Source organism: Schistocerca serialis, chromosome 10, assembly GCF_023864345.2.
Source record: "Schistocerca serialis cubense isolate TAMUIC-IGC-003099 chromosome 10, iqSchSeri2.2, whole genome shotgun sequence".
NCBI classification, from domain to species: domain Eukaryota; kingdom Metazoa; phylum Arthropoda; class Insecta; order Orthoptera; family Acrididae; genus Schistocerca; species Schistocerca serialis.
In genome coordinates, this window is record NC_064647.1 from 137,560,629 (window position 1) to 137,579,822 (window position 19,194).

A 19,194-nucleotide genomic window follows, 5' to 3' on the forward strand; every position below is an offset into this window, starting at 1 on the left:
TATCGTTTGCATAGTATATTACAAACATACAGCCTCTCCGGAACAATGACTTCTTTTTACCTTTTAATTAGGAATGTGGACCCCAGCATGAAGTACACTGTTGAAAATGTATATCGCTGACTCTTATCGAAATGTCAGCGATCCGTGTCCTGGTACTCACGGATTATGGCTGACGTAATGTAGTGGACCTCACCTCGGCAGCTGTGGGCTTGCGGTCCTCAGGCTCTGCAGGAGGCTGAGGGTCGGTAGCCTGTGATGCTGGGCTGGCGTCCACCGGGTGGGCAGGTGAGGACGACTTGGGGCCCGCCGCCGCCTCCTCCTCCATCACGGGGTACGCAGCCACGGAGTATTCTAGAGGCTCGGCCTGCTCCGGCGCGCCGTCACTCTCCTCCTGCCGGCCCTTCTTGATGCTGCTGGCGAACGCCGCGCCCAGCAGCGACGCTGCCTTCTCGGCCACCATCTTGGCGATGATCTTGTCCTTGAGCTCGGTCTTCTTGGAGGCGGGCTTGTAGCCGCCGCCGGGACTCCCGAAGGAGCTGCCGGTGGGGGACGACGACTGCGAACGCGACTCTGCACCGGCGGCAGCACTGCCGCCCACTCCGCCGGCGGAGTTCTTCGAGTCCGAGGCGAGCAGCAGCATCTTCTTCCTCCTGGTCTTCTTCTTCTGCTTCTTCCTCTCCCCGTCACTGGCGCTGCTGTCCGACCTCTTCGCCCTGCCGCCGGCTTCACTGGACGACGATTTGGAGCCGCGCCTGGCGGCAGCGTCGTCGTCCTCGTCGTCGCCTTCGGTGTAGGCGCTGATGGCCTGCGTGGCCATGAGCAGCAGCTCCTGGATGCAGGGCGCCGTGTCGGGAAGCTGTGACCGCGCCAGCGTACCCACGTCCGCGCGGCCCTTCACCTTCTTCGCCAGCACCGCCACACTCGTCGCCGACGAGAGGGACTTCTTCTTCGGCACCGTGTTAGTGGCGGCATTGGCTGTCGACTTCGCAGTGGCGGCAGTCGGCTCCTCTGTGGGCGACCTCTTTCCAGTCGCCGTGTTGGTCGACGCCACCGTCCTGGGCGAGGACCCGCCGCTGTTCTTGCCGCCGACAGTCTCCGCGGACTCCTTAGTGGACTTCCTCGAGGTCGTCGGTGAGGTGTTGGTCGCCACGGTAGCCGTAGTCTTGGGCGCGTTCCCGTCACTCTCGCCGGACTTCTTGGTCCTGTTCGGTGACTCTGGAAGGTGGACGGTGTCTGCCCACTGCTGCTCTTTCGACTTATCGACGGAGGTGGCACCGGACGGCGAGGCCGGAGCCGCACCCGTCTCCGCAGCTGCGGACCGCCTCGCCGGATCCTCACGAGGCGGCTCTTTCGCATTCTTACTGCCGGCGTCGCTAGCCGGCGAAGGTGGACTATTGGAAGAAGCGGCTGGCGATCTCGGGGACGCGACACCTGTCGTGGGGGACACTCGAGGCGACACTGTTCTATCCGCCGTGGGGGATTTGGTCCCCGGCTTATCCGAAGGGGAGCTCTTCCCCGACTTCTCCGCGGGCGGTACTTTGGTCTTGTCTTGCGTCGAGCTCCGCAACTGACTGCTAATCTTCTCTGCGACTTTGGAGGAAGAACTCAGTTTGTCACCGGAGCCCTTCTGCGGGGCAGACCGCTCCGGAGCCGGCGACTTCGGTGGGGCAGCCTTGTCTGCTGCCGAAGTCTTGGACAGGGAAGAGACTTTTTCGACTCTCGAGGCGCTATCTTTAGCGGAGGCGGCGTTTTTTGGAGCCGATTTCCCTGAAGGGACAGTCTGAGTGGTTCTCGCTTCAGAGCTGTCCTTCCCTTTAGCCTTCGAAGTGTCACCGGGGCTGGCCGGCGGGGGTAAAAAGAGGGGAGGCGATTTGGGAGAAGCCGCTCCGTCAGAGGGTACGGGGCAGCCTTCCAGAACAGCCTGGTGCGGACTGGATGGCGATTTTGTCGACGCGGGAGACGCCGGAGAACGCGGCGGCGGTTCCGGTACGGCAGTGGCTGTGGCGGTGGCGGGGGCGGTCACTTCTGGCCCTGTAGGCTTGGCCTCTGGGGCCGGAGGCGCCTCGGGGACGTGCTGGTCCGCAGCGTCCGGCCGCGGCTCCTCCTTGGAAGCGGCCGCCTGCTTCTTCTTCTTGGGTCCGCCCGGCTTGGCGGTCGCCTTGGCAGCCTGCTGCTGCGGCTTCCTGACGGGGGCGGCGGCGGCGCCGGCCGGGCCCCGCTTGGCCGGCGGGCCGCGCCTCTTGGCGGCGGCTGCGGCGGCGGCGACCGCCCTCTGGCGCGGGGTGGCCGCGGAGGCGGCGCCGGCGCCGGCGCGCAGCAGGTGCTTCTTGCTGCGCAGCGGCGGCGCGGGCGTCGCCGGGCGCTTCGCGGCCGCCGCCGGCTTGGCGCGCGCCACCGCCGACACCACCTTCGTTGCCTTTGCTGGCTTCTTCACCCCGGGGGCCTGCTTCTTCGGCGCCTGTGGACACATGGTTTACGCTTATTTTCAAATCATTTCAGATGAGAATAGCTCGAGGTTGTACCGACACTTTCTGACCTGAAATAGAAATAGGCTATTACTAACCAACATTCTACTTAGACTGCATTACCCATCCAAAAACACCATATCACTTCCCTCTATATATTACAAATTATTCTTAACCACACTCATTGTGTTACATTTTTTTTATTTTTTTAAATTTTTCTTTGACATTTGCATTGTATAGATTAAATTATATTCTTATCGACTAGGTAGTAACAAATTATATGAAACCATTTTAACAATTGTTAAGCATTCAATTCGCTGTAACCTCAGAGAAATCTTTATATATTATGATCTCTATATTATTTTTAAAAAAGCATTAGCAACTGTAATCCAATAAGACTAACAATGAGAAGTATTTGCTACTAGCTTCAGAAGCATCCGACCCACCTTAAATTTCAAGGCAGTGGGTTATTCTGTACTGTTAATGAAATAAATAAATTTCAATATTGCCACAAACATGGTAAGACTCTCTGATTTACATATTCTTTTGTTCATAGAAATTTACTCACGTTCTGCAATTGATGTTCATTTATTCACAGTCAGTTATGTCCCCAAACACTACTCGATACTCACGATCATGCATTCATTCACGTTCTTTCTTTCTATCACACACTCTTGTTCATTAATTTACTCCATCACTCATGTTCGTATATTAATTCAATCTGGTATAGATGTTTGTTCATTCTATCTTTCCGTCTTTCTGTCGTTCACATTTGTTTATTACTTGTTAGTCTCTTATTCACATTCCTTCGTAAATCGTTATTCTCTTATTTACATTGTCCATTCATTTCTTCATTGGAGCTCGTTCATGCCATCATTCAAGTTCATTCAGTCCATGATTCATCCTAATTCTTTTAAATCCGTTTAATCATTCATTTACATTCTGTCATCCATAATCATGCATGCATTCATTCACTCAGCAGTTCTGTCTCTTACTCACCCACCGAACCAATCGGACTCCTCTACTATACATTCCCACACCAATCACGTATTCTTTCAGATTATCATAGACAATACTACCTTTAACGCCCTCAATCGTGCTCCTGAATTTGGTGATTAAAACTGCTGCAATTCGATTACAAAAATAGATAGAAGCATAAACTAAAAACAAGAATTGCTTCTGGCTGTACTGCTGCGTCGTCTTATAAAATCCTGGAAATACTAAAATCAGCCGACAGTCTGGCGCACATACAGTGGCCTTCCTCGGAACACGACGGCCGAAACGTCGGCTTATTTTAGTATTTTAAGTGTTTTGCAAGATGACGCGGCAGTCATTCGGAAGGATTTTAATGAGCCCGGCACAGGTCGCGGAAGACCATGTATTTGTATCAAATATTAGCTTGTTTATCACTAAGTGATAAGGGGGTAAAATAGCTTGTCAATAAAAACTAAAAACGTCCTTCAAAGTCACGAATTATTTCGGCGCCAGCAGTTCGTGAAGGTAAGAAGTATCTCGTCGTAACTATACGCAGCAACAGCCTCTACTAACTATATAAAATCGCACTGTGGGGAGGGCAAACTGGTAAGCCATGGGGTTGGTATAGCTCTGCGTGCTCTCACCAGGTGAGATGCAGTTGTGTGGTATCTACATCTACATCTACATTGATACTCCGCAAGCCACCCAACGGTGTGTGGCGGAGGGCACTTTACGTGCCACTGTCATTACCTCCCTTTCCTGTTCCAGTCGCGTATGGTTCGCGGGAAGAACGACTGCCTGAAAGCCTCCGTGCGCGCTCTAATCTCTCTAATTTTACATTCGTGATCTCCTCGGGAGGTATAAGTAGGGGGAAGCAATATATTCGATACCTCATCCAGAAACGCACCCTCTCTAAACCTGGCGAGCAAGTTACACCGCGATGCAGAGCGCCTCTCTTGCAGAGTCTGCCACCTGAGTTTATTAAACATCTCCGTAACGCTATCACGGTTACCAAATAACCCTGTGATGAAACGCGCCGCTCTTCTTTGTATCTTCTCTATCTCCTCCGTCAACCCGATCTGGTACGGATCCCACACTGATGAGCAATACTCAAGTATAGGTCGAACGAGTGTTTTGTAAGCCACCTCCTTTGTTGATGGACTACATTTTCTAAGCAGTCTCCCAATGAATCTCAACCTGGTACCCGCCTTACCAACAATTAATTTTATATGATCATTGCACTTCAAATCGTTCCGCACGCATATTCCCAGATATTTTACAGAAGTAACTGCTACCAGTGTTTGTTCCGCTATCATATAATCATACAATAAAGGATCCTTCTTTCTATGTATTCGCAATACATTACATTTGTCTATGTTAAGGGTCAGTTGCCACTCCCTGCACCAAGTGCCTATCCGCTGCAGATCTTCCTGCATTTCGCTACAATTTTCTAATGCTGCAACTTCTCTGTATACTACAGCATCATCCGCGAAAAGCCGCATGGAACTTCCGACACTATCTATTAGGTCATTTATATATATTGTGAAAAGCAATGGTCCCATAACACTTCCCTGTGGCACGCCAGAGGTTACTTTAACGTCTGTAGACGTCTCTCCATTGATAATAACATGCTGTGTTCTGTTTGCCAAAAACTCTTCAATCCAGCCACACAGCTCGTCTGATATTCCGTAGGCTCTTACTTTGTTTATCAGGCGACAGTGCGGAACTGTATCGAACGCCTTCCGGAAGTCAAGGAAAATAGCATCTACCTGGGAGCCTGTATGTAATATTTTCTGGGTCTCATGAACAAATAAAGCGAGTTGGGTCTCACACGATCGCTGTTTCCGGAATCCATGTTGATTCCTACATGATAGATTCTGGGTTTCCAAAAACGACATGATACTCGAGCAAAAAACATGTTCTAAAATTCTACAACAGATCGACGTCAGAGATATAGGTCTATAGTTTTGCGCATCTGCTCGACGACACTTCTTGAAGACTGGGACTACCTGTGCTCTTTTCCAATCATTTGGAACCTTCCGTTCCTCTAGAGACTTGCGGTACACGGCTGTTCGAAGGGGGGCAAGTTCTTTCGCGAACTCTGTGTAGAATCGAATTGGTATCCCGTCAGGTCCAGTGGACTTTCCTCCGTTGAGTGATTCCAGTTGCTTTTCTATTCCTTGGACACTTATTTCGATGTCAGCCATTTTTTCGTTTGTGCGAGAATTTAGAGAAGGAACTGTAGTGCGGTCTTCCTCTGTGAAACAGCTTTGGAAAAAGGTGTTTAGTATTTCAGCTTTACGCGTGTCATCCTCTGTTTCAATGTCATCATCATCCCAGATTGTCTGGATATGCTGTTTCGATCCACTTGCTGATTTAACGTAAGACCAGAACTTCCTAGGATTTTCTGTCAAGTCGGTACATAGAATTTTACTTTCGAATTCAATGAATGCTTCACGCATAGCCCTCCTTACGCTAACTTTGACATCGTTTAGCTTCTGTTTGTCTGAGAGGTTTTGGTTGCGTTTAAACTTGGAGTGGAGCTCGCTTTGCTTTCGCAGTAGTTTCCTAACTTTGTTGTTGTACCACGGTGGGTTTTTCCCGTCCCTCACAGTTTTACTCGGCACGTACCTGTCTAAAACGCATTTTAGGATTGCCTTGAACTTTTTCCATAAACACTCAACATTGTCAGTGTCGGAACAGAAATTTTCGTTTTGATCTGTTAGGTAGTCTGAAATCTGCCTTCTATTACTCTTGCTAAACGGATAAACCTTTCTCCCTTTTTTTATATTCCTATTAACTTCCATATTCAGGGATGCTGCAACGGCCTTATGATCACTGATTCCCTGTTCTGTACATACAGAGTCGAAAAGTTCGGGTCTGTTTGTTATCAGTAGGTCCAAGATGTTATCTCCACGAGTCGGTTCTCTGTTTAATTGCTCGAGGTAATTTTCGGATAGTGCACTCAGTATAATGTCACTCGATGCTCTGTCCCTACCACCCGTCCTAAACATCTGAGTGTCCCAGTCTATATCTGGTAAATTGAAATCTCCACCTAAGACTATAACATGCTGAGAAAATTTATGTGAAATGTATTCCAAATTTTCTCTCAGTTGTTCTGCCACTAATGCTGCTGAGTCGGGAGGTCGGTAAAAGGAGCCAATTATTAACCTAGTTTGGTTGTTTAGTGTAACCTCCACCCATAATAATTCACAGGAACTATCCACTTCTATTTCACTACAGGATAAACCACTACTAACAGCGACAAACACGCCACCACCGGTTGCATGCAATCTATCCTTTCTAAACACCGTCTGTACCTTTGTAAAAATTTCGGCAGAATTTATCTCTGGCTTAAGCCAGCTTTCTGTACCTATAACGATTTCAGCTTCGGTGCTTTCTATCAGCGCTTGAAGTTCCGGTACTTTGCCAACGCAGCTTCGACAGTTGACAATTACAATACCGACTGCTGCTTGGTCCCCGCATGTCCTGACTTTGCCCCGCACCCGTTGAGGCTGTTGCCCTTTCTGTACTTGCCCAAGGCCATCTAACCTAAAAAACCGCCCAGCCCACGCCACACAACCCCTGCTACCCGTGTAGCCGCTTGTTGCGTGTAGTGGACTCCTGACCTATCCAGCGGAACCCGAAACCCCACCACCCTATGGCGCAAGTCGAGGAATCTGCAGCCCACATGGTCGCAGAACCGTCTCAGCCTCTGATTCAGACCCTCCACTCGGCTCTGTACCAAAGGTCCGCAGTCAGTCCTGTCGACGATGCTGCAGATGGTGAGCTCTGCTTTCATCCCGCTAGCGAGACTGGCAGTCTTCACCAAATCAGATAGCCGCCGGAAGCCAGAGAGGATTTCCTCCGATCCATAGCGACACACATCATTGGTGCCGACATGAGCGACCACCTGCAGATGGGTGCACCCTGTACCCTTCACGGCATCCGGAAGGACCCTTTCCACATCTGGAATGACTCTCCCCGGTATGCACACGGAGTGCACATTGGTTTTCTTCCCCTCTCTTGGTGCCATATCTCTAAGGGGCCCCATTACGCGGCTGACGTTGGAGCTCCCAACTACTAGTAAGCCCACCCTCTGCGACCACCCGGATCTTGCAGACTGAGGGGCAACCTCTGGAACAGGACAAGCAGCCATGTCAGGCCGAAGATCAGTATCAGCCTGAGACAGAGCCTGAAACCGGTTCGTCAGACAAACTGGAGAGGCTTTCCGTTCAGCCCTCCGGAATGTCTTTAGCCCCCTGCCACACCTTGAGACGACTTCCCACTACCACAGGTGAGGGATCAGCCTCAATGCGGGCAGTATCCCGGGCAACCACAGTCGTAGTCCGATCAGGGGATGCGTGGGACGAGCTGGCCGTCCCCGTCAAACCCCCATCCGGACCCCCACAGTGATGCCCATTGGCAACAGCCTCAAGCTGTGTGACCGAAGCCAACACTGCCTGAAGCTGGGAGCGAAGGGATGCCAACTCAGCCTGCATCCGAACACAGCAGTTGCAGTCCCTATCCATGCTAAAAACTGTTTTGCAAAGAACGTCTGAACTAATCTACAGAGAGCGCAAACAAATCAACAAAATTTAAACGGTTATTAAAATACAAGATTGCCTAGTAAATGCAGTAATGCTGCTACTTGCGCACTGCTGACACTGCTCGGCGGCGGAAGGAGACTACGCGAAATTACACTATTCAGGTACTAAAAGGCGATGCTACAACTCTCAAATACTATAACACGCCCGAAATTTATGAATTAAACAATGCAAGTACCAAAAACACGCAAAGAAATTAAGAATTAAACTATGTAACAAATGAGTGAGCTAGGAGTATACGACTTGCTGCTGCAGCTGCTTATCCAACGGCGGCAGGGGTATGGCTCATGTGACGCAGTTTTTCCTGAACTTTGTACACACATGCCTAGTGCGAAGGTCTGTTAAATATTTATCAGTTACCACTACCAGTCGGAAATTTTTGTTGTCCTCCTTCAGTTGCTTAACGAAGCAACAGGTTTGGAGGTACGAACCTTGTCCTTTACAGCCTTAGAATGTGCTGTGACCTTCCTGTGCGTTTGCTGGTCCAGTGTTCACAAATACAAAAAATATAATAATCGCTGACTTTGTTGAAACGAAATGGCTGCCCTCTTCTGGCATCTCCTGCCACGCCCTTGCATCTTGTCAACCACTGTTTATAAACTTGCTTAAGACACTTGGACACGTTATCACTATCAACTCTTTTGTGCAACAGAAAGAACACGGCGGTAAAAGAAAAGCTTATTTCAAATGGCTCTGAGCACTGCTTAAAACTAACCAACCTAAGGACATCACACACATCCATGCCCGAGGCAGGATTCGAACGTGCGACCGTAGCAGTCACGCGGTTCCAGACTGTAACGTCTAAAACCGCTCGGCCACCCCAGCTGGCAAGGCTTATTTCGATTAACTACCGATGTGCCGATCCTGGTGCTGACACTTGTGCTGACTTCTGCACATTTTCCTGACGCATCTGTGATGTTGGTGGGCGAAATACATTACAGTTAGAGAGCCAGTGGCAATTTGATGTTAATAAAGGCGTAATAAAAATTATTTTAAAGAGTTATGTAAACTGTATGAGGAACAGTTTTTCCTGTGTATAAATTTGTTTTAAGAATGTTATATTTAATGCACACAAATGCCACACAAGTACGTTAGAATACAGACAATCCCCACTAGTCGACCACAGTATTATTGATATTGGGAGTGAGAGCCCTTCTGTCGGCCTACCGAGAGTTTTAATCGCGATATTTCAACCTGACAGTATATGCACAGCTGTTTTTAAATTTTTCGCAATTCGATGCGCTTTACTTGGCAGTCACCGCACTTGTGTTTCCGAAAACGGCCACCAGAGAGCAAACGCAATAATATCGGGGTTACCTAATCCAGCCCTCGCACAACAAGCGCAGTAGCACTGGGGTTATCTAGTACAGCACTCTCACGTCGTGTGTAATCATTGTCAATACTGTTTACTGTCGAGAACTATTTTTCTGTGATTCTCTATTTAGACCGTCATGTGTAGGATTTCTTTCCTCTCCTTCTGTCAGAATAGTTCTTTCTCCCGTATGTGTGTACGACTCATCCCCTGGCTGCTCCTCTCCTCTCCTCTCCAAACCCCGCCCCCTGCTGCGCCTTCACCATTGTGTCCCCCCAAGCTTTCACCTCTGTACCCTTCATCTCCTTTCCCGAAGTGGCTTTCGTCGACTCCCCCTCCTGGATGGTGCCCTCTCTCCCTCCATTTATCCCTCCGATCAACTCTGATCCTTATCTCCCCCTCGTTTCCTCTCTCTTTTCCCCGGTCTCCCTCTCCCCCCCCCCCCCTTCCATCCTGTTTTCTCTCCGCCTGACCTCTCTCTACCTCCCTCCCCCCATCCCCGAGTCCTTTTGCATTCCCCTCCTCTGCCTTTCCCCACTGTCTGTCGCGTCTGCCAAGACCCCGTTTTCTATGTCCCCTCCCTCCATCAGCTCCCCCTTTTTTTCCTTTCCTCCCCCCCTATCCGCCCCCCCCCCATTTGCCGCCATGTCGCCTGTACTGTGTTGTTTTAATCGAGTGTTCAGTGTTGTGCGTCCCCACTCAGTGTTGCGAACAGCTACTGTACTGTCACCAGTTGTGTTTTTTATCTCGTGCTAACAGAAACCAGACAGTCGCCTTTTTTTTACTGTGCCTGTCTGCTTATTGTGTGTCTTCATCCGCATCGTTACCGCAGTGTTTTTATACTTTAAGTTCCATAACTTACTGCCATTTTACACTTTTTATAATATCACCATTTATCGTCTTTTTTCTTGTTTGTTTATATTCTCATTCAGATAGCCGTACCGTAGGTGCAACCACAATGGAGGGACGTCTGTTGAGAAGCCAGACAAACGTGTGGTTCCTGAAGAGGGGCAGCAACCTCTGCAGTAGTTGCAGGGGCAACAGTCTGGATGATTAACTGATCTGGCCTTGTAACACTAACCAAAACGGCCTTGCTGTGCTGGTACTGCGAACGGCTGAAAGCAAGGGGAAACTACGGCCGTAATTTTTCCCGAGGGCATGTAGCTTTACTGTATGGATAAATGATGATGGCGTCCTCTTGGATAAAATATTCCGGAGGTAAAATAGTCCCCCATTCGAATCTCCGGGTGGGGACTACTCAAGAGGACGTCGTTATCGGAGAATGGAATGTCGGATCCCTTAATCGGGCAGGTAGGTTAGAAAATTTAAAAAGGGAAATGGATAGGTTAAAGTTAGATATAGAGGGAATTAGTGAAGTTCAGTGGCAGGAGGAACAAGACTTTTGGTCCGGCGAATACAGGGTTATAAATACAAAATCAAATAGGGATAATGCAGGAGTAAGTTTAATAATCAATAAAAAAATAGGAGTGCGGGTAAGCTACTACAAGCAGCATAGTTATTCAATCTGTATATTGAGCAAGCAGTGAAGGAAACAACCGAAAAATTCGGAGTAGGTATTAAAATCCATGGAGAAGAAATAAAAACTTTGAGGTTCGCCGACGACATTGTAATTCTGTCAGAGACAGAAAAGGACTTGGAAGAGCAGTTGAACGGAATGGATAGTGTCTCGAAAGGAGGATGTAAGATGAACATCAACAAAAACAAAACGAGGATAATGGAATGTAATCAAATTAAATCGGGTGATGCTGAGGGGATTAGATTAGGAAATGAGACACTTAAAGTAGTAAAGGAGTTTTGCTATTTGGGGAGCAAAATAACTGATGATGGTCGAAGTAGAGAGGATATAAAATGTAGACTGGCAATGGCAAGGAAAGCGTTTCTGAAGAAGAGAAATTTGTTAACATCGAGTATAGATTTAAGTGTCAGGAAGTCGTTTCTGAAAGTATTTGTATGGAGTGTAGCCATGTGTGGAAGTGAAACATGAATGATAAATAGTTTGGACAAGAAGAGAATAGAAGCTTTCGAAATGTGGTGCTACAGAAGAATGCTGAAGATTAGATGGGTAGATCACATAACTAATGAGGAGGTATTGAATAGAATTGGGGAGAATAGCAGTTTGTGACACAACTTGAGGAGAAGAAGGGATCGGTTGGTAGGGCATATTCTAAGGCATCAAGAGATCACCAATTTAGTATTGGAGGACAGTGTGGAGGGTAAAAATTGTAGAGGGAGACCAAGAGATGAATACACTAAACAGATTCAGAAGGATGTAGGTTGCAGTAGGTACTGGGAGATGAAAAAGCTTGCACAGGATAGAGTAGCATGGAGAGCTGCATCAAACCAGTCGCAGGACTGAAGACCACAACAACAACATATATTCTCATTGCGTTTTTTTAACTTTTCTGTAGGCTGTAGAGCAGCATATTACGCTGCTGCTATTCCCCCCCCCCCCCTTCTGCACATGTATCAATTGGAGCGCGGTTATTTTTAAAAATGTTGTAAATGTATCCTCATGTGGTAACCTACACGTTTCTGACACACAATAACGTTTACTTCAAGTAATAGAGTGTTTTACAATGTAATATGTTACGCTGCAATTTTAATATTTGTGGAGGTAAATATTTGTTTCACATTAAAACTATATGGGAGATCACGTTCGTCATAAACTGTTAAGCGTGTTGGCCGGACACGTCTATTCTGAACTGTGCCGCACGGCGAGAACCAGTTTGGCCTCTGATGTTCAGTCTAAAGATGTTTCAGTTTACTAATCACTCTGTATCCGTAACTTACTGAACTCAACTTATGCGTCTCCACAACTACTATAAATATTGTTATTTTATGAAAGACTGTTCCATCTGCTCCGATGCTAGTTCTTTGTATCACAGAGCTGATGATGTAACAGCACAACGCGTTATAATCATTAGTGAGAAAAAGAACTCGGAGACCGCAATTAGCTTTTTACTGTCACGGAGTACCGAGTCCTATCGACAGAGGATGACAGATTGATTCCATATTTTTAGATTTCCGGAAGGATTTTGTCACCGTTATGCACAAGCGACTTCCAATCAAATTACGTGCCTATTGAGTATCGCCTCAGTTGTGCGACTGGATTAGTGAGTTCGTGTCATAAAAGTCAAGTTTGCAGTAACTGACGGAAAGTCATCGAGTAAAACGGAAGTAATACCTGGCGTAACTCAAGGCGGTTTTACAGGCCCTCTGCAGCTCCTGCTCTACTTGAACGACATGAAAGACAATCTGAGCAGACCTCTTACAAGGGGAAGCCGCCAATTGTGAAATTCAGATTCGATTCATACTGCGCATAAGAAAAGTTCATGGCCAGAGGTGTAATGTGGCAAAGCACCAAGATGCACTTCTCAGCCGTTGTCGAGAAAATCGACAGTTAAAAGAAACCGTTGCGGTGAAATACTCTCTACGATTAATAATTTTCTACAGCGTCGTGGCGCAGCGGTAAGCGCTCGGGTTCGTAATCCGAAGGTCGCCGGATCAAATCTCGCGGCATGCAATTTTTTTATTTTATATATATATATATATATATATATATATATATATATATATATATATATATATATATATATATACTATTAATGAATTGCTTATGCATGTTGGTGAAGGCGGATCGCTCTCCAATTGTACCGCCTCCATTTTTCCGTTTTTTTAAGAGGGTGTACCAAAGCTCTTCCGTCCGCACTGATTTTTGACGATGTTATAAGTTGCGCTAGGGACCGCATCTACCTTCTTTCGAAGTTAGCAGGCAACTACGCTGTTATGCGGCGGCTCGTTTCGGCCCATTCAACATCTGTCCTTCAATTGTAACGAGCGAGTAACGGAGTTTATATTTCATACATGCCGCAGCAAATGTGTGTTCGTGGGGTCTCTATTCTAATTCGAACGTTTGACTTACGCTATACGTATTCGTTTCGGAATACCGTTTCTACGTCTTCCGTTAACTATACGTGGTTAACATTATGAAGATAATTAATAACATTTGTGAAATACAAATTTGTTTGCGGAAAACATAATGATGTTCAAAGTCGCCAGTTTTTCCACGACAAACGACTTTCAACAGCTTACTATATGCATAATTGTTGCAACTGATTGCCGGGAATTATATATATATTTCACCGCAACGGTTTCTTTTAACTGTAGATTTTCTCGACAACGGCTGAGAAGTGCATCTTGGTGCTTTGCCACATTACACCTCTGGCCATGGGCTTTAATTATGCGCAGTGTGAATCGAATCTGAATTTCACAATTGGCGGCCTCCCCTCGTTAGATTGTTTGAAGATGATTCAGTCATTTACCGTCTTGTGAACTCATCAGATGACCAAAACCTATTGCAAAATGAGTTAGACACGACATCTGTATGATGCGAAAAGCAGCGACTGACTCTAAATAATGAAAAATATGAGGTCATCCACATACTAAAAGCGATCTGCTAAATTTCGGTTTTGTATTTGTATTGTGTATTTAAACTGCGGACCTAGAAACGACGGAGAGGCTTCATCCCGTGGCAGCCCTCAGTGGTCCACAACCCCACAACAGGACACAGCAGTCCACCCACCCCACCGCCGCCCTACACGGAACCGTAGAGTATTGTGCGGTTCAGCCCCCATTGGACCCCCACCCTTCCTTCACCCTCCTCTAATATCCTCACCCCTCCCACCCGGGAACGTCTCATACCAGACGAGTGTAACCCCAGATGTTTGCATGGTAGAGTGATTATGGTGTAAGCGTATGCGGAGACAGTGTAACTTGAACGGAATAAGGGGAAGCAAACCGCATTCGCTGAGGCAGATGGAAAACCGCCTTAAAAACCATCCACAGGCTGGCCGGCTCACCGGACCTCGACACTAATCCGCCGGGCGGATTCGTGCCGGGGACTGGCATGCCTTCCCACTCGGGAAGCAGCGCGTTAGACCGCGTGGCTAGCCGGGCGGCCAAATTTCGGTTACTCGACAAATCATACAAAACGAAAGCCTGAAAATTCAACTAAATACTAAGGGATTACAATTACTAATAAATGGGTAATGTTGAGAAAAATCAAATCACAGACAGCCGTTTATCTGGGCAGAACACTTAAAAAATTCAACAATGCTACTAGAATGACCGCTAACACCACGCGTGTCAGCCCTCTTCTAGAGTATTGCTGTACGGTGAGCGATCTGCAGCAGATGGGACTGACGGAGGATACTGAAGAAGTTCAGAAGAAAACCTTAAACATGGCTGCGAAACAGCCACTGTGGAAAACTGAAAAGCTTGAAAAATCAAACAACTAGTTGCAAGTAAAGGTTTATTTGCCCTTGAGCCAGGTTTCGACCTATGTTTCGATATTTGTAAAAATGTATGTCCACATACTTCGCAGCCATGTTTAAGATTTTGAAGTACGTGCCTGCCCAGGTATCGAAGGTTGTCAACAAGTATATTGGCATTAATTTTACATTTTAAAAACAGGGCGCACTACTTCCGAAGAAGATATTTTTACAAATATCGAAATCTAGGTTGGTTGGTTCAAATGGCTCTGAGCACTATGGGACTTAACAGCTGTGGTCATCAGTCCCCTAGAACTTAGAACTACTTAAACCTAACTAACCTAAGGACATCACACACATCCATGCCCGAGGCAGGATTCGAACCTGCGACCGTAGCAGTCGCACGGCGAAATCTAGGTCAAGGGCTAGTAAACGTTTACTTCCAACTGATTGGCTGATTTTTCAACCTCTTCAAATGAAGAGGAATTGATTTTTTATTACGGCAGTAAAGGGCAAAGAGTGCTACGGAAATGATACGTTAATTGCCGTGGCAATCGTAGAACAAAGCCGTTCCTCTTTACGGGAGGACCTTCTTGTCAAATTTCGATCACCAACGCTCTCCTCCGATTGCGAAAATATTCTGTTGCCGAACACGCGCATAGGGAGAAGCGATTATCATGATAAAATAAGAGAAATTAGAGCTCGCACAGAAAGACTTAACTGCTCGTTCTTCTCGCGCGCTGTTACGGAGTGGAACAGTAGAGAAATAACTTGAAGGTAGTTCGATGAAACTTCTGCCAGGCACTTAACCGTGAACTGCCGAGTAATAATGTACATGTAGACCAAGCCAAGAGCGTATTTCTGAGTCGAACATGGTCCCAAGCCAGACGTGTCCAAATGATAAAAGATATTGCGACTTCCGTGATTTGTATGCAGAGGTATAGTTGGAGCTAGTTGCTGGGCCGACGCGTACCTGCTTCCTGGTGGGGCTCTTGGACTGCTGCTGCTGCTGCTTGCTGGGGGCGGCGGCCGTCCTCTGGCGGTCCTGCCTCTTGGCCGGTGGCGGCGGGGGCGGCTTGGCCTTGCGAGCGCCCTTGGCGGCTGCGGTGGCCGCCACCTTGGCTATCAGCTTCCGCACCGCGGGGGCGGCCGCTTTCTTCTTCGCTGCCTCCACAGTCTGAAGAAAAAAAGAAAACTCCACGTCACATACATTGCCTCTGTGGAAAGTAGAGCGTTTGTAGAGGAATTACGATGTATATACACTGAGGCGCCAAAGCAACTCCTATAGGTAGGCGTATTCAGATAGAGACAACAAGTGTCTGTCGTAGTACCTAGATCGGTTAGTGTTGCTACAACGGCAGGTTATCAAGATTTAACAGGATTTGAACGTGGTGTTGTAGTCGGCGCACGAGCGACGGGACACTGCATCTCCGAGGTAGCGATGAAGTGGGGATTTTCCCGTACGACCATTTCACGAGTGTACCGTGAATATCAGGAATCCGCTGAAACATCCAGTCTCCGACACTGCTGCGGCTGGAAAAGATGCTGCAAGAACGGGACCAAAGACGACTGAACAGAGTTCAACACGACAAAACTGCAACCCAACCGCAAATTGCTGCAGATTTCAATGCTCGGCCATCAGCAAGTGTCCGTTCAACGGTACATCATCGATATGGGCTTTCGGAGCCGAAGGCCCACTCGTGTAACCTTGATGACTGCACGACACAAACCTTTACGCTTCCCCTGGGCCCGTCAACACCCACTTCGGACTGTTGTTGACTGGAAACATGTTGCCTGGTCGGAGGACTCTCGTTTCAAATTGTACCGACCGCTGGACGTGTACGGGTACGGAGAACATCATGAATCCATGGACCGCGCATGTCAGCAGGGGACTGTTCGAGCTGGTAGAGGCTCTGTAATGGTGTGGAGAGTGTGCAGTTGGCGTGAGATGGGGTCCCTGATACGTCTAGATACGACTTGATAGGTGTCACGTACGTAATCATCCGGTCTCATCACCTGCATCCATTCATATCCATTGTGCATTCAGACGGACTTGGGCAATTCCAGCAGGATAACCCGACACCCCAAAGGTCCAAAATTGTTACAGTGTGGCCCCAGGAACTCTCTTCACCAAACTCCCCACACATGCAGATTATTGAGCGTATCTGGGATACCTTGCAAAGTGCTGTTCGTGTTGTCTGTCCCTTGGAGCATTAGTCAGGCATTAGTCGAGTTTATGCCGCGTCGCACTGCGGCGACCTGGATGCTGCCGGGAGGCGTAGACGATATTAGGTCGGTGTAAAATTTTCTTTGGCTCTTCAATGTATAAACGCAAGTAATGGGCACCCAGGCGAAAACATTCTTGACCTCCTGAAGGCTTCAAACTGATGCAGTGTGAAACCACCACTTGGGGGTAGCCTAAACTATTATTTATGAAGTGTTCGATACCACTTTTCATATTTACTTTTCGATACAATCTGTTACGTACTTCGCGATAATTTTTGGCCAAATTCAATCGTTTGTCTAAATAGTATCGGGCTGTCCAAAAACAGCCTTTTCATGTTCGTAACGCAGACAGTGTAGCATCTATGCCGTATTTCTGCCCACGTTTCATCACAGATCATAGACAACTCACACTGCCGTACGTAAGGAAGCAGTCAAGGTCGGTAGAAATGGTTCAAATGGCTCTGAGCACTATGGGACTCAACTTCTGAGGTCATCAGTCCCCTAGAACTTAGAACTACTTAAAGGTAACTAACCTAAGGACATCACACACATCCATGCCCGAGGCAGGATTCGAACCTGCAACCGTAGCGGTCGCGCGGTTCCAGACTGTAGCGCCTAGAACCGCTCGGTGACACCGGCCGGCAAGTTCGGTAGACATATCCATCCTAGAAAGCGGCAGATGGTGGGAGCAGAAGCAGTGTCATTTGTTTTCTTTTTTCTTTATTGGATTTCGATTGCCCAAGAGGGGGGCGGGCTGGCAGCAGCATAATACGCCGGTCTGCAGCCTACAGGAAGTTAAAAAAAATTGGAACTAGGAGATATCATAACAATAAAAGCAGGTGATAAAACGGTGACTGTTAAAAACTGAAACATGGCGAATAAGTTGCGTAAAAAATATAAAAACAAAGGGTCGGTGATGCTGATTAAAACACATAGCGAATGGACAGGCACAATTTAAAAAACACGGCGATAGTCTGGTTTCTGTTCGCAACAGTTAAAAACAAACCTAGCGACAGTATGGTGGCTGTTCGCAACAGTTAAAAAGGGGCACTCACGGAAACACTAGAGTAGTACGAAGGCGTATGGTGGGGGGCGGGGGGGGGGGGGAAGGACCAGACAGAGGAGGGGGAAAAGAGGGGGAGGAGAAGCAAGAAAGGGGGGAGCCGATGGGGGGGGGAGAGGATGCAGAAAATGGGGGGGGGGGGCAGGGCGGACGCGAAAAGGGGTGGGGTGTCATTTGGTTTAGCGCCAAGTACAACAGTTTCATTACTTGTATTTATTGTTTCCACGTCTGAGCAGAATTCCAACTGTGCTGATGACTCTATCCTCACTGATGGCTTTGTAATTACGATTTTAATAACTCTAAATTCACGTTTTAAAATTCATTAAAGATTTCATATAACGCTATGGAACACTGACTGAATGAACGGATGAATCGTAAACGCGCCCCGAACAGGCAGCCCTTCCAGCGGTGTGAGAGAATACAGTATCTGAACAGAAGTACACAGACACCAATATATAACTACCCACTAGATGACACTAGAGACCGACGCGTCTGAATAAAAGGAGGTGGGGCAGTACTGAGTTGTCAGCAGGGACGCAGTGTCAGCAGAATGGGTCGGTCAGGGAAGCGTAGAACGTGGAACAGTCGCTGGGTGCAACCTCAGTAACCAATCTACCAGCGATATTCCTACCCGTCTAAAACTGGCCAAGTCATCCACTGGTTATATGACTGTGGAGTTGAAATCGGAAGGAACGACTCCATCTAAACGAAGACCAGCCAGACTCCATGTACTGAAGGACAGGGACAGTTGAGCATTGCGGACTGAGGGTGTAAAGAATCGCATGAAAGCAGCGGAACGAATTAGTCGTGAGTTCCAAGGCGCTACCAGCAGTCCAGCTGACCCAGTGACTGTGCGTCGCGAGTTAAAAACGGTGGAGTACAGTGGTGGTCAAGCTCATACAGCACGCCAAACATCTGTTTTTTTTGTTTGGTTTTGGTTTTAGGGCGCAAAACTTCTATGGTCATTAGCGCCCGGTCCGTGACTTAGGAAACAGTAAAAATCCGAAATTGAAAACCAGCAACAACGGGAACGAAAGTCATAAAATTGGAGAAACTAAAAGCAGAAGGAAGGCTTAAAAATCCACTACAGAAAGGGGTTGGTTGTCCCCAAAAAAAGCTTCAAATGACTGACGTCATTTCACTGGCACTAATAAACTTGAGAACGCGGTCGGCTGAGCGCGTGTCATCTGCTAAAATCGACGATATATCAGGCAAAAGCTGTAGACGGGAGCGTAACGGATTAAAATAGGGGCAC

At 47.6% G+C, this 19,194-nt stretch overlaps 2 protein-coding genes across 2 annotated transcripts in view; both read right to left on the reverse strand.

The window, feature by feature from the left end:
* Positions 1–2,470, reverse strand: part of LOC126424614 (nascent polypeptide-associated complex subunit alpha, muscle-specific form-like) — a 163,328-nt gene extending 160,858 nt beyond the window's left edge. The window contains exon 1 of the mRNA XM_050087352.1: positions 194–2,470. Coding sequence (XP_049943309.1) covers positions 194–2,470 — 2,277 coding nt within the window. The remainder of the gene's footprint in view (positions 1–193) is intronic.
* Positions 2,471–3,015: 545 nt separating this feature from the next.
* The window catches only part of LOC126424615 (atherin-like), a 134,358-nt gene continuing 118,179 nt past the window's right edge, over positions 3,016–19,194 (reverse strand). The window contains exons 2-3 of the mRNA XM_050087353.1: positions 15,624–15,827; positions 3,016–3,036 (exon numbers count right to left, since the gene is read on the reverse strand). Of these exons, the coding sequence (XP_049943310.1) occupies positions 3,016–3,036; positions 15,624–15,827 (225 nt within the window). The remainder of the gene's footprint in view (positions 3,037–15,623; positions 15,828–19,194) is intronic.